General features: G+C 40.2%; 1 protein-coding gene across 1 annotated transcript in view; it reads right to left on the reverse strand.

The window, feature by feature from the left end:
* Window positions 1–11,666, reverse strand: part of aif1l (allograft inflammatory factor 1-like) — a 31,667-nt gene extending 20,001 nt beyond the window's left edge. The window contains exons 1-3 of the mRNA XM_080017370.1: window positions 11,547–11,666; window positions 11,332–11,393; window positions 5,135–5,201 (exon numbers count right to left, since the gene is read on the reverse strand). Coding sequence (XP_079873496.1) covers window positions 5,135–5,201; window positions 11,332–11,393; window positions 11,547–11,571 — 154 coding nt within the window. The 5' untranslated portion in view covers window positions 11,572–11,666. The remainder of the gene's footprint in view (window positions 1–5,134; window positions 5,202–11,331; window positions 11,394–11,546) is intronic.
* Window positions 11,667–13,546: the final 1,880 nt, after the last annotated feature.

Here is a 13,546-nt window from a genome sequence, read left to right on the forward strand (position 1 = left end):
TAATAATGGGCCAAATAAGACACTATGTGTTGTTTGCGCTGCCTGGCCAGTAACTAATTGTGCGCAACTCTGGTGCAATTCCCCTTTAAATTGTGTAATGTCCCTGTAAAAAAATAAAATTAAATAATGATAATATTCACATTTCACTTTTGACTGGGGGGATAAGTGGGCGAGTGGCCTACTAATGGCTATGGCTAGATAAAATATAGCTATTAGGGTTTATCTTAAAAAATTACCATAAAATTTGACCAGACATCTGGCCTATTCATCATGAAACATATGCTGTTTTAACATGGTTCACAGCTGACTAGCAAAGCTCTAGTTGAAAGGCTTTGATGATGAGAAACAAAGTTACAACAGGCCTCTGGTGGTATTTTGGACCACTGGGCATGTAGCAACCAGAGCAGATAAGATTTCAGTCGTTAAACTGGCCTCACAAGGATGCAAACTCTAATCAAGAGTTCATTCCCTATAGCATTTAATTCCAATGCATTTTATTCTCTTTCATTCAAAATGTTTTCTGATCATGCTCTGGAGGTGACTTAAATGAATTGCTTACATCAGCAGACACTCTATTCCTTCTTCCTCTATTCCTTCTTCCTCAATTTCAACAATTCGGAAGATAAACCCGCAGATAGACCCGCTCATATTTCCCTGTCACAATGGAGCCTCTGTGTGTGTGTGTCAGGAGGGAAAGACCGACTGAACCATCAAACTGCGTGAAGCCGTGGGGTGCGAGGGGACAATGTGAATCCTGTTCATAACCTCTGAAGAGTGGGCCTCAAAACACACATCGCAGTGGGCCACAGCCTGTTGATCATCAACCACGTTTGATGAGTGTTCTGGATTCCTTTACTCTCACTGACCTACGTTCATTCGTTATCCGATCACAAGCAACAAAAAACACTCTTGAGCATTTCAAATAATAGGAAATATTACTTTTGATGCTAATTTACATTATTGTGCCATTGTAGGAGGCAAGTTTAAGGTCAGAACATAAGCAAATAAATGACTCATCTAATTTCAGTTAGAATAAAACAATTTCAATATAGCATTGCATTTGTTGCTTATTTATGTGTTTCTTATAGCTAAATCACATGGTTTACTTCTTTCCAATACATTCCTACGGATGCATTTTTATCCATTGGCTCTGCATGTGTTATCTCTGAAAGGTTGTATCAGCAAGAGTTTCAATGCTTAAAACCACACAAACCATCATCTTTGTAAAGGGTTTCAAAGTACACCTAGCTCTTGCTAGATGCCAGATACCCCACTGTTCATGGGATAGCTGCTGAGATAACAGGCAGTGTGCTTGTTTTAGGAAAATAAGGAAGAAAGCACAGCTAGAAAGATAGAAATTACCAATGTTGATAAAATTATTGATATTTGCAAAGTTAAAGTTATATTTGGCTAAGTGTGCTAAATCTTACTGATACACCCCTTACTTAAAGACAAACAATATAAGTCCATTTTATTGAGTCATTGAATCAGGATGGAAAGAACAGTGCACAAAATATTATTCTTCATTAATTTCACTTTAAAAGCAATTGAGCTTCAATATACTCAGTCCCCAAGGCAGGAGGGAGAGAGGACAAACATCCATCCTTCAGAACCCTATTTTGTTTACACAACTGATCCATTTCCTCCAGCAAGTCACTCAAGTATTGCAGTTAAAGGAATCTAAGTAGGGCATTGGAATGGTTTACCAGCTCTTTATGGCTTATTAATATAAACAGTCATATGCTGCCCTGTCTACAAAAAAAAATCCTATATTCAAGAATTACACCCAAAGACCCGCATATAAAGAGACCTATACCTCCAAACTTAATGAAAACAGTCCACAGCAATAACCGAGAAACTTTCTTTTTATAAAGGCAGGTCGTATAAATCTTAACTCTTAGTTAAAGTATTTCTCCTGACATACTAGATTGTCCCAGAGCTCTAAATATTCGAGCCTACGGAGAGATGCCCCAGCACATTCCTCAAAGGCCACTGAGGACATGGCCTTGCAACCTACTTACAAATCAGACCAGTCTGTTGTTTCCTCCCACACAAAGAAAGTGAAAAACAGAGTACTGTAACCTCATAAATATTCAGTCAGATGGAAAAGCATAATAAAGACACAAACATGGGCACATACGGGCGGACACTAGGACAAATCTGTCCATTTGGCCACAAAGACCCAAAGAAAAATAACATTACAAGCCAAATAATATTGAAGTGTATTGATGGTAGAATTTACATAAATTGTCACCTAAAGTTCATTTATAATTATCAAACAATCATCTATGAAAAGTATGAATATGACAATGGTATACAACCTATGTAATAGACTTAGATACACAGACACATAATGTTATATTAATAACAGCGCATTTTCTGTCAATTACTTGTTTTAAAAGTGTGAACACAACCAAAAAGCACCACAGCAACACACTCTGAGTAAACAATTAGGATGAGAAAGGTTATTTACTGAAGGCCTCTGCACGCCAAGTATGGATTTTTATACGGTATATCCAGAGAAAATGGAACTGCTTAGCAAACACTTGTATTTCTATTTCTCTCTCGAAAATAAGACAACACTTTGTGCCTGAAAAAAATATTCAGTGCCCCCCTGAATTTTAAGAAATCCTACATCTAAACAAAGGACTTCAAAAATGATACCCATATCTGGCACATGGTGTTAAATGGGACTTACATGTGACAGACATGTCATTAATGACAAGAGTCAAGTGTCTTCAGTCTCCTGTGCTTAGGAATCTACCAATAAAAGAAGAAGCAAAATATGTGTAGACCATCCCAATAGGAACAAGAGATTTCCACATTATCCCCTCGTTAAGGCCAATTTATACATTTGTTTTTACGTGCCATTTATACGTTTAATTTATACGCATGACGTGAATTTCATGACCTGCTCATGTCCACAGATAGCCACACGCACATCCACATGCCTCCCAGATTTTGTGACTGTGCGGACTTGTACGCGCCTACAAGCACGCTGACCGCACATGCACTAGTGATGTTCTTTGGCAGGCTTGTTAAACAGTATACAAACAACAGAAAATAATAAAAACAGAACAAACAAAAAGATAGATTTAGCTAGAAAATATGTTGACAATCGTCACTTAAACATAAACCTTCAGAGGTTGCTCAGCGACTAACTTTGTTTGGTGGTCAGTATTTTACCATAGGTTCCATGAAACTGGGAAACAGGTCATTCCAAACAGGTATTCCTCACTTCTGAGCTAAATGAATTGAATCGATACTGTGCGGCCAAACATGGAAGCCTGTGGCAAATAAGTGTTTGTTACTCATTTTGATCTCTAGTGCGCATGTGTGGAACACGTATGCAGACACTGAAATGTTGCATGTACAGAACCGCGTGCACATCTGCTGTCTTTGTCAGTTTCAGAGCATAAACAAGGCTTCATGCACATTGGTCTTTTAAATAGAGATGCACTGATCGATCAGCTGATGACCGGAATCAGCCGGTTTTCAGCTTGATTGATCATGACCGTTGACAGGCCAATTTGTGTCAGATACGTATATCTGATTCTGTGCCAGTCAAATTTATGCCACATTCACATGGAAGACGGTAGACGGGAATGGTATAACGGCACTTTCTGAATGGCATGGGAAGAGCGAGGGTGAGGTACGACGGCAAAACAAAACACGCATGACATTTGTGGCTATGGTGATACAAAGGTGGTACAAAGACTGCAATAAAATATATTTAAACTAAACTGAATTACGATAATAATTAAAACTAAATTATATAATTAGTGTCTGTAATTATAGTATGTATAAGAATTTTAGTATTGCATGTAGCTATAAAAATGCAGCTTAGTATTAATATTTTTTTGCAAACTTAAATGAATGTTAAATTCCTTCCAAAACGTATTGTCATTCATAGTTTGTTAACTTTACACAAACCGGCTATAAAGCATCATATTCATCTGCTAGCAGGTTTGACAATGGATTATTTTGCATTATGGAGATAGTTATGGATACCGTTATGCGGCTTTGAGAAAGAGCGCATATATAGAGATCTGTTTCCTGATATCAATGTATGATTATCAGGTTTACACTGGCGATAGAGCCTTTTTATTATTAATAATTCTTATTAATTATATTATTATTATTCAAGTAATTACGTGGAGCTGCAACTTATGGACCAACTGTGCTATGCAAGACTACCATGTCCAAATCCTCCATCAACCCTATCCACTACACCAAACAGCCTTCATACAATTAATAACTACAGCGCTGCAGCGCAAAACTCTGGTAGACGCAGCAGACGCTCCTCGCTATCTCCATGTCTGTAAGGTGCTACGTAACATTTGGCTGTAATTCTGTCACAGAAGATAGCCAAAAGGCAAAATAGTCAATCTTTGACGGCAAATGCCGTGTACAGTTGCCGGGATATACTGCATTTCATTTTCAGTTGGTTTTAATTGTACTACTGTTCATTTGTATTAGCTCTGTCCCCGTAACCTGAAGCACTTTTTTATTTTGAGATTTGTTTGAGTGAGAGAAGGTCCTGTTACCTGGTAGTTTTAGTTTTTGAACATACAACTGAATTTTCCTTTAAAGAAAAGTTACAAAAATGTTTGTGGTTGCTGTCAATTACAGTTATATAGAAAGAAAGAATTGGCCAAAATAGCAATTGGCAGGTTAGACTCAGGGCTGAAGCAGCCAAGAAAATTGCAACTGGTGCATCTCTACTTTTAAATTATGCATTATCCCAACTAGATTCAATATTTTTTATTTGTCACACACATACAGGTATGCAGTGAAATGCAAGGGGCAGTGCCAGCAGAGATTGTGCACATTTTTAGCAGCAGCACATTTTTAGCAGCAATAAAAATTCCCAATTTAATAATGTATAATATAAATAGTATAAAAATATAAATATAATAGCAGTAAACATTAACAAAACTGCATTGAAGAAATCACACATAGCCTGTTGTCCAACACACCACTGTGCATCATCTCTGCTACATGTTATGTTACGTCCATTTATGACACCAGATGAACTTGGAATAAGAAATGTGCACGTTATCACACAAACCACATTGCATTATCATTTCAGGCCTGGGGCACAACGGTTTTACATCTTCTGTGACTTCCTTACTTTTGAAGCCTTCCAGTTTATCAGGCAGGTCATCTTCGTCTCTGTATTTCTGGTCTTCCATGTACTCCTTTGGAAAAGGATGAAAGAGGAAAAAAATGCTGAAAATTGGACTGGACGAGAAGGCTCAAGATTCTTAAGAGTGACAAAATGTTCGATTACATCAATAAATAAGATGGTGTGGCAGACTCGGGGGCGGGGTGGAGGGGGCTTTGGGAGGCGAGGGGAAGTCAGTGTGGTAGGCTGGCGCTTGCCGCCTTGGTGCTAACTGTGGCCAATTGAATGACTGGCCAATCATGACAGCTGGGAAGCTTCTTATGTCTGTTTTCTCTTGCAGTGAGGGAATGGCAGAGCATTCCCTCACTGCAAGTGAGAGCACGGGGGCTTGCGGCAGGAATACCCATGGGAGCCAGTCCATAACAGCACTGTTGTTATTGTGTGGATGGGACAGGAACTGTCAAAACGCTGTGTGTAATAAAACCCCGCCGTGCCGGCCAGGAGGAGCCGCGCTACAGATGGCTCCGCGCTACAGAGTCACTCCTGTAAACTCCTCTAAAGTCCTAAATAAAATGTTCTTTTTGGGATTGGTCGTGTGTAGGACCGATGTACCACCTATTCACTATAAATTCTGATGACAAGTCCTACATTTTAGCTCATACAGAAAATAATACCATTCCACAGGGCCGCAGCGATTGTCAATGAAGTAGATATAATGGCTTCAGTTGCTGAGGTGAGTATAATGTGTTGTCCTGTCCGTTTCAAGAACACCAGACTGACAGAGTTGAGTGCTCTCCTTGCACCGAATAGCATGTCTCACAAGTCGGCAGGTTGGGTGAAAATGCAGGTAAAAGGGCTGACAAGTAGGTATTTTCAGGGAAATATTCTAAACTATATTAATTTAACGAAATATTCTGAAAAAGACAATTTCATATTGCACATAAAACAATGATAATTCTAAATCCTAATATATTGCACAAACAGAGAATATAGGTTTACAGAACAAATCACCAAAACTATTTTCACCCAAGTGTACTCCGCAACAGCTATAATTTGACCAGTCCATATACAAGATCACTGTTTTTGGATGATCCTGAAGAAAAACAATACCACTCAAATTAACTTAACCTTGAGACCACCTAGGTGTGAAAACACCCTAACATGCTTCAATAGGTGAAAAATCGGAAAAATATATATTATTTTTGGAATCATATGGGGATATTCACTCATATTCATATATACAATTAAAGCTAGCCTGTATCAACTGATATCAGCATTGATCCAACTGTAACTCTACAGGAAAACAGAAAGATGTTTGTTTGGGGGGGGATTCCCAGTCCTGTTAGGGGCCTATTTTACACTATACTGACAAATTACAAAAAATGAAAGAAAAAGACTTCAGAAACACCGTTCACAGTCTTCTCCTTTGGCCTAACTACCGTCTCCTCAGGACTTTCTCACAAACTTGAACTCCCCACTAGGGCAGTCAAGAGAAAGCGAACAAATGCCTGGAGAGCGATAACTCTAATGAAATTATAATGGAGCAATCTGTCGTTTCATTGCTTTAATCTCCAGGGAGATTGGATGTGGAAAGTCGGGAGGGAGGGAGTGAGAAATAGAGAAATATATGGCCATGTGGTACAGCTCATGAAATACATAGGACATTGTGTTTACGGTTTGTTTACTGTGTTGCCTCGAATATGCCTCTGACATGTAATTAAGATTACATGAATATTATTTGTCAGCAGAACAACTGAGTCACGGCCAGAGCCTCAACACAAAGGATCAAACAAGCACTCTCTTTTTAAAAAATTGCAGCAAAACCACTATTGTTTAAAAAATAATTCTATCCGTATAATGAACAGAAATGTTTCCAAAAAAGTGTTCAACCTTAGATTCACCAGAGTTTGAAGTTCTATGCAACTCAGTGAAGTTTCATTGACACTACAATCTGCCACCATTTAGATTTGTATATATGGGGTTATGATGCCCAGTGGTTCAAATGACGCTGAAAACATTCACTCATGGCCACATAGTAGCCTGCTTTGGTGATGGCATTTACCAAATGGTATAATGTATTTTGCAGTAATTTGTGGACATTGAACCTGCTGTTAAAATGTTTTGCTTTGGCACATTATGAATATTAGATACTGAAGATCACATAAGAAATAGAAATCGACATGAAAACTGATTAAGCGAATAGCTTTGAGTCTGCCATGAAGGGTGTAGGATGTAGCATGCAAGGTATACACACCGACCGATCAGCCACAACATTAAAACATCCACTTATAATCGTCATATTGGGAATGTCCCCCTCGTGCCGCCAAAACAGCTCTGACCTGTCGAGGCATGGACTCCACAAGACCTCTGAAGGTGTCCTGTGGTAGGTATCTAGCACCAAGATGTTAGCAGAAGATCCTTTAAGTCCTGTAAGTTGCGAGGTGGGGCGCCCAAGGATCTGGCTTGTTGTTCACAGATGCTCGATCAGACCCTGACCCTGGCCATCCACCCGGTGTAGAAGGAAACATGATTCATCAGTCCAGGCCACCTTCTGATGCTGATGTGCCCATTGAAGGCACTCTGACCAGTCTGCAGCTACGCAGCCCCATACACAGCAAGCTGCAATGCACTATGTTCTGACACCTTTCTATCATAGCTAGTATTAACTTTTTCAGCAATTTGTGCTTCAGTAGCTCTTCTGTGGGATCTGACCAGTCAGGCTAGACTTCGCTCCCCATGTGCATCAATGAGACCATGGCGTCATGACCCATGACCCTGTCGCTGGTTCACCGGTTGTCCTTCCTTGAACGACTTTTGGTTGCATGGGGCAAGGTGTGCAGTGCGGTGTAGGCTCCATTGATGTGTGTCGAGACGAGAGGGAGCCAATGCTGTATTCCAAGAGAACTTGGAAAATTGTTATTCGGCTTGCTGCGGCTGCATTTAACGGGAACTCGGAAAACTTTTTTCTTCTCAAAAAATGCTGTTAAAGATGGCACGAGAGTAAATCGGGCAACAGGACTTTGTAAACGGTTGGCCATTTCTGTCACAGTTGGAAAAAGAAGACCGCACTTAGTGAGGTACAGCAAGAATTAAATCTGCCGGAGCACTCATTGATTACGGAGTGTACAAAAAGATGGGACTCAAGGTAGAGGATGATTGGGATGGTGTTGAAGCAGAGCATGGCCTTGTCTCAGGTTCTGTCTGAGGTCAGGAAGTCACATCACCTGGTCCCCACTTGGCAGGACAGAGATGTCCTCGAATCAATCAACAATGCTATTCCTTTCCAGGAATTTACAAATACCCTCTCTGGTGAAGAATATGTAAGCTTGTATGTAAGCTTGTCATACCTGAAGTCAGTCCTGCGTCTCCTGAGAACATCAACTCTGGCTGAAAATGACAAGGACATAGACCTTACCAAGGCAATAAAGTCAAGAGCCCTTGGTTACATAGAGGGTAAATTCAGCGACCCAGCCACACTGGAGTTTCTTGACATCACTTCGTTCCTTGATCCAAGATTAACAACATAAGCACAGAGAATGTCCCAGACATTAAAGCAAGAGTGAAAATCGAAATGTAACACGTGGCACGAAAGGTAACTTGTCTTGTTTCTATACGCAGTTAAGTGAATACAAGATGCCACATGCAATATAAGTTATTGGATTTTGATTACATTCATTGCCTACCTTGTTTATCTCTTCTTTATTTTTGAAATGTTTACATAAAATTCCCAATTGCTCAAAATGACATTGCATTGCAAAACTTAACAGCTCTTATCTCTGTATTTTGCAGGAGAAAAGGGCGGTCAGCACCACAGACAACATGTTTCAAGGTGCAGCAGAGGCAGAGCCATCCACTGTGAAGAAGGGGAAGTGGTCATGGGACAGCTTCTTTAAGAGCAGCGCTATGCCCCCTGCTTCATCTGCTGTGCAGCTCGAGGATGCCAGGGAAGCTGAGCTGAACAGTACACGATTACATTACTTGCCCACTGCCCCACCGTCATTTCCCTTTTTTTTAGGTTGTCCCATCATTGGGGACCATCATGTGAGAGTGGGGATCGCTCCGTGGGGAGCACAGCAGAAAACCCCCACGCTCACTTACCTGGCTCCGAGCCACTCCAGTCCAGCCTCAAGCCCGTCTCCGAACCGGAGTAACGGTTCTGTTCACCGCTGCTGATGTACCGATGCACACCGGCAGCATGGATATTCCCTGCTGCTTCTACTGTAGTGTTGGGTCATTCACAAATGATCTGATTCTTTTTAACGGCTCAACATACCCTTTTTTTCACCGAGTGTTACAGTTTTATGTTGTTTAAGTTGTTGTCTCATATGCTGTTTTATTCCCAAACACACTGGAACCATGACACACCCCTTTTCCTGCATGTTCATCACACACCAGGAAAAAAAATAAAAAAAGAACACGTTTCTCCTGGCAATGGGAAATTGGCCCGTCAGTTAATAATGTTCTATTGATGACAGATTGTGCAATATTCAGATGCTGCTCCTGAGCCATACCTGAATAACCTACCTATTCCAATGCCAGAGATTGTTTACAGAAAGGTCCTATTAGTTTCATATTCAAATTGTTTTTATTATTATTACTATTATTATTATTATTATAACTATATTTAACACAGTCACAGCTTTTGTGATAATTGTTCTATGACAATTAAAAAAATGTAATAAATACATGTTGGAAGCAATTCATATCTTTAAGTTCTCATCCTTGCATTACAATATAGAGCAGTTAAAATGTTGATGGTATCTCATGTGGTAATGCTCCATCACATGTTTTAAATCTATTACATAGTGAATATTGAACTGAAGCTTGACTTCAGTGATCAAATGATATCGCAAATAAAGTTGCAATATCTGTCAGAAACATCACAATTAGATATTTTCCCCAAATCGTTAAGCCCTAGAGCAGGGGTCTCACACTCGCGGCCCGCGGGACGATATTTTGTGGCCCCCTACTTGACATCAAAGTTTAGTGTTAGTGCAGCCTGCGCGTTTTTCTCACACACACCTTTTTGCCGAGTTGTTGCGCGAGTCGTTGCCCTGGGCGTTTTATATCACTTATGGGCTACCATAGCTCAGGCTCGTGACAGCTTCCGGTGGTGTTTGTTGACAAGTTAGCCAACGCATTAACCACTTGGTTGAAACGTGAGTGACACTAAGTAGAAGGAAAATATATCCTGTCACCCAGTGCAAGGTACAGAGGACTTAGGAAGTGGGCAGACTCAACAAGAGTAATCAGTGACCTCAGAAAGACAGCATAGCGTTGCAATAGGAAAGGGAAAAGAAGTTGTACTTTTTTTTGGAATACTTGAAACCCTTTCTTTGTGGAATACTTGATGCGGCCCAGCCTCACCCAGACTCTACCTCCAGCGGCCCCCTGGTAAGTTGAGTTTGGGACCCCTGCCCTAGAGGTACAGCGTGTGTGTTACAGAGGGACACTACATAGAGTGTCGGTCTCTAGAGGAATCTCCTACAAATGCATGCAACGAAATGTGGTTCGGCTCTTCCTGGGAAGGGACAAAGAGCTTATTGAGTCCGTCTCCCAGACACCTGTTTCCCGTCCAAACACCAGTGGATAATGGGCTATCTTAGCGGGGATGAGCCCCCTTCGAGTGGAAGGTAGTAGCACACCGCATACTGTATGTGTCCACCCATCAAGCTACGATTCATATCTGAGACACAGACGTGATGGTATGCAGCTATCCACGAGTGCATAAAAAGCACAACGCACACACACACACACACACACACACACACACACACACACACACACACACACACACACACACACACACACACACACACACACACAACACCCTCTGAACACACTCCAAAATGGGAAATAGTGCAATTGCTTTATTTATGTTCAATGAAATATGTATATATACTGTGTGTACCAGGGTGGAAAACAAACGGGTTATAATAATATAATAAACACAGTAAATGGGTGTTTTTAGTGTTTTAAATGCCATCCCTAACAAGTCAAATCTAACTGTGAACTTAAAATTGCGTAGAACTTGGGTAAAACCTTAAACTTGATATCACAATAACGTGAAAATCGACAAAGGGACCAAGTGTAGGCACGTTCACCGTTAAATCCGTTGGTCGGATGGGCCAATCCGGTCAAGTGCACCGTTACATGTGGGTCAATACGTTCCATCATATAGAAATATACCAAAGCATTCCTACCTTGTTTATCTCTTCTAATTTCTCTCTCTGCTGGGCCTTTAGCAACCCGAATGCTTTCCCTCCTGCGAAAACAAAAAACACAAAAATAAGCAGGACAGGTTATTCTACCGCCAGCTCCATGCGGCTAATCGGAGGTGTGCTAGCCGGCCTGGTGCTCCTGGTGCACCAGCTAACATAACGGTCCCCCGTGTTGGAAAGCACCGAAACCTATTTACCTTGAGCGCTTTTGTTCGAAGGCATGGCGGAATATGTCCGTGGTACCGTTATCCAGAGAGATCGATTCCCGTGGCTTGTGGCTGCAGGGCGTCCTCCTCTCCCGGCGGGGCAGGGCTCCGTGTGGCGGCCAGCGGAGCAGCACTTTTTGTTCCCGTCGGGTGGAAGACGCCCCGCCGGGCACAATGGGCAACCTCTGGCTCTGTACTGCCACCATGCGGCGAGTCAATGGCAATGCCAAAGGCATGTCTAGCGAGTTTTTGAAGGCGGTGGAACGTACTTTGTGACCGTCCTTTGAGTTTATTTTCCAAGTATCTGTACTTATATATATGAGTATATTGGGTATATATTCCGGTTATAACACATTAGATCGGACTCCACAACAAATGATTTATACTCATTACTATCCAAATTTCTTCCATCGCTGATTTTAAAATCTCTGAAGCTGCCATGACCTCCTACCAAACCCATTCCCCATTACCTATAAAATAATAATAACATTGACGGTAAAGCTTATCGCTGATGCAGTGTAATAGTTTTGTTGTGTCCATTTTATTATTTATATGCTTTGGTTTGTTCTGATCAATACTTTATCATAAACTGTAGCGTATTTTTTAAATAATGTCCGGAAATTATCATATCGTACGAACACAACTGTTTAGTATAATCAGTAAATTGAATTAGTTTGATACGAATAAGTGTTTGATATGCAGGGTGAGAATATGAGTGTCCCAAGAGAACTACAGATAACATCACAGGACACCATGTTAATATGTATAATAACACTGATCAGTATTAAATATAAGTACACATATAGAGTATACTTAAATTTTCCCACTTTCCGTATCACCAAAACATCACCACCTTGTTTTTTCGCCTCAGAAACAACATTATTTCAGACCTTGTATTGTGTTGATTTTATCATCATCCGTCTTATCATCATTAATTTGTGCCAGATAATTGTGCATTGAAATATGACAAGGTAATGATGAATGATGAAATACTGGCTCCCTCTACGGTGTAGATCAGCATATTGGTCCAGAAGTCATCAACAAATTCAGTCCAAAGGCAAATTTACACTAAACGTGTTTTAATTATAACTTTTTGATTCCTTGTTGCTTTTATTTATTTTTCTCACATTTTAAGGTAGAATTTCTAAAACATACACTATTCCGAGGGTATGTTCTGTGTTACACTTATCTTTATACACCAATACATGCATTAACAGTATTATCATCTTCCTCCCTCCCTTTACCAACTGCTTATTTTACGTAATAAGTGTTCATCGGTAAATGAAAAAAAGTGTAAATGTATTGAATAAAAAAACACCACATACAAAAAAGAAGATAAACTTATCAATCAGGCTCCAAATGGACTATAAACAGCAGAACAACTAGCCACCCTCATGAAGCCAGTTCACACATACAACCATATCAAAAGTGTATATACACTTTTGATATGTGTTTTTAGTCGTGCACACTATTATATCTGGTTATTATTGTTATTATCACATAATTTTAAAGTTGTGAATAGCACATTGCGATTTAATCGTCACTCCCATGTCCCGCCAGACGGGGGCAGTATTGTATGCGTTCAATTACACCTAAGCCTGACCATATGACTCAGACCGCTCGTCTTTCAGCACATCATTAACATTTTAATCTTCATACTATTCCAGACAGTAATTGTTGTTGTTCCTCCTGATGCTTTCTTCTTTGCAATTAAAAAAAAATGAAGGTGAGATTCTCAATCCCTCTCCCGCTTAAAGTTTAGATAATAAAGTTTAGATAAGAGATCAAATACAACTTTCAACAGAAACAAAAAAAAATAGAAAAATGGACAAGGATGTGGGAAAATTGTTATGGATTAATAATATGTGGATTTAAAAATAAAACCCCTAGGGTGTGTTTTAGCGGAGCACAAAGTCATGTGTTTTTATTGCACCGAAACAGAGGGAGCAGCTTTGGGCTTGTATTTAAATGTAAGTGTGAGGCTTTGCTTC

Source organism: Zeus faber (assembly GCF_960531495.2).
Source record: "Zeus faber genome assembly, chromosome: 17".
NCBI lineage: Eukaryota > Metazoa > Chordata > Actinopteri > Zeiformes > Zeidae > Zeus > Zeus faber.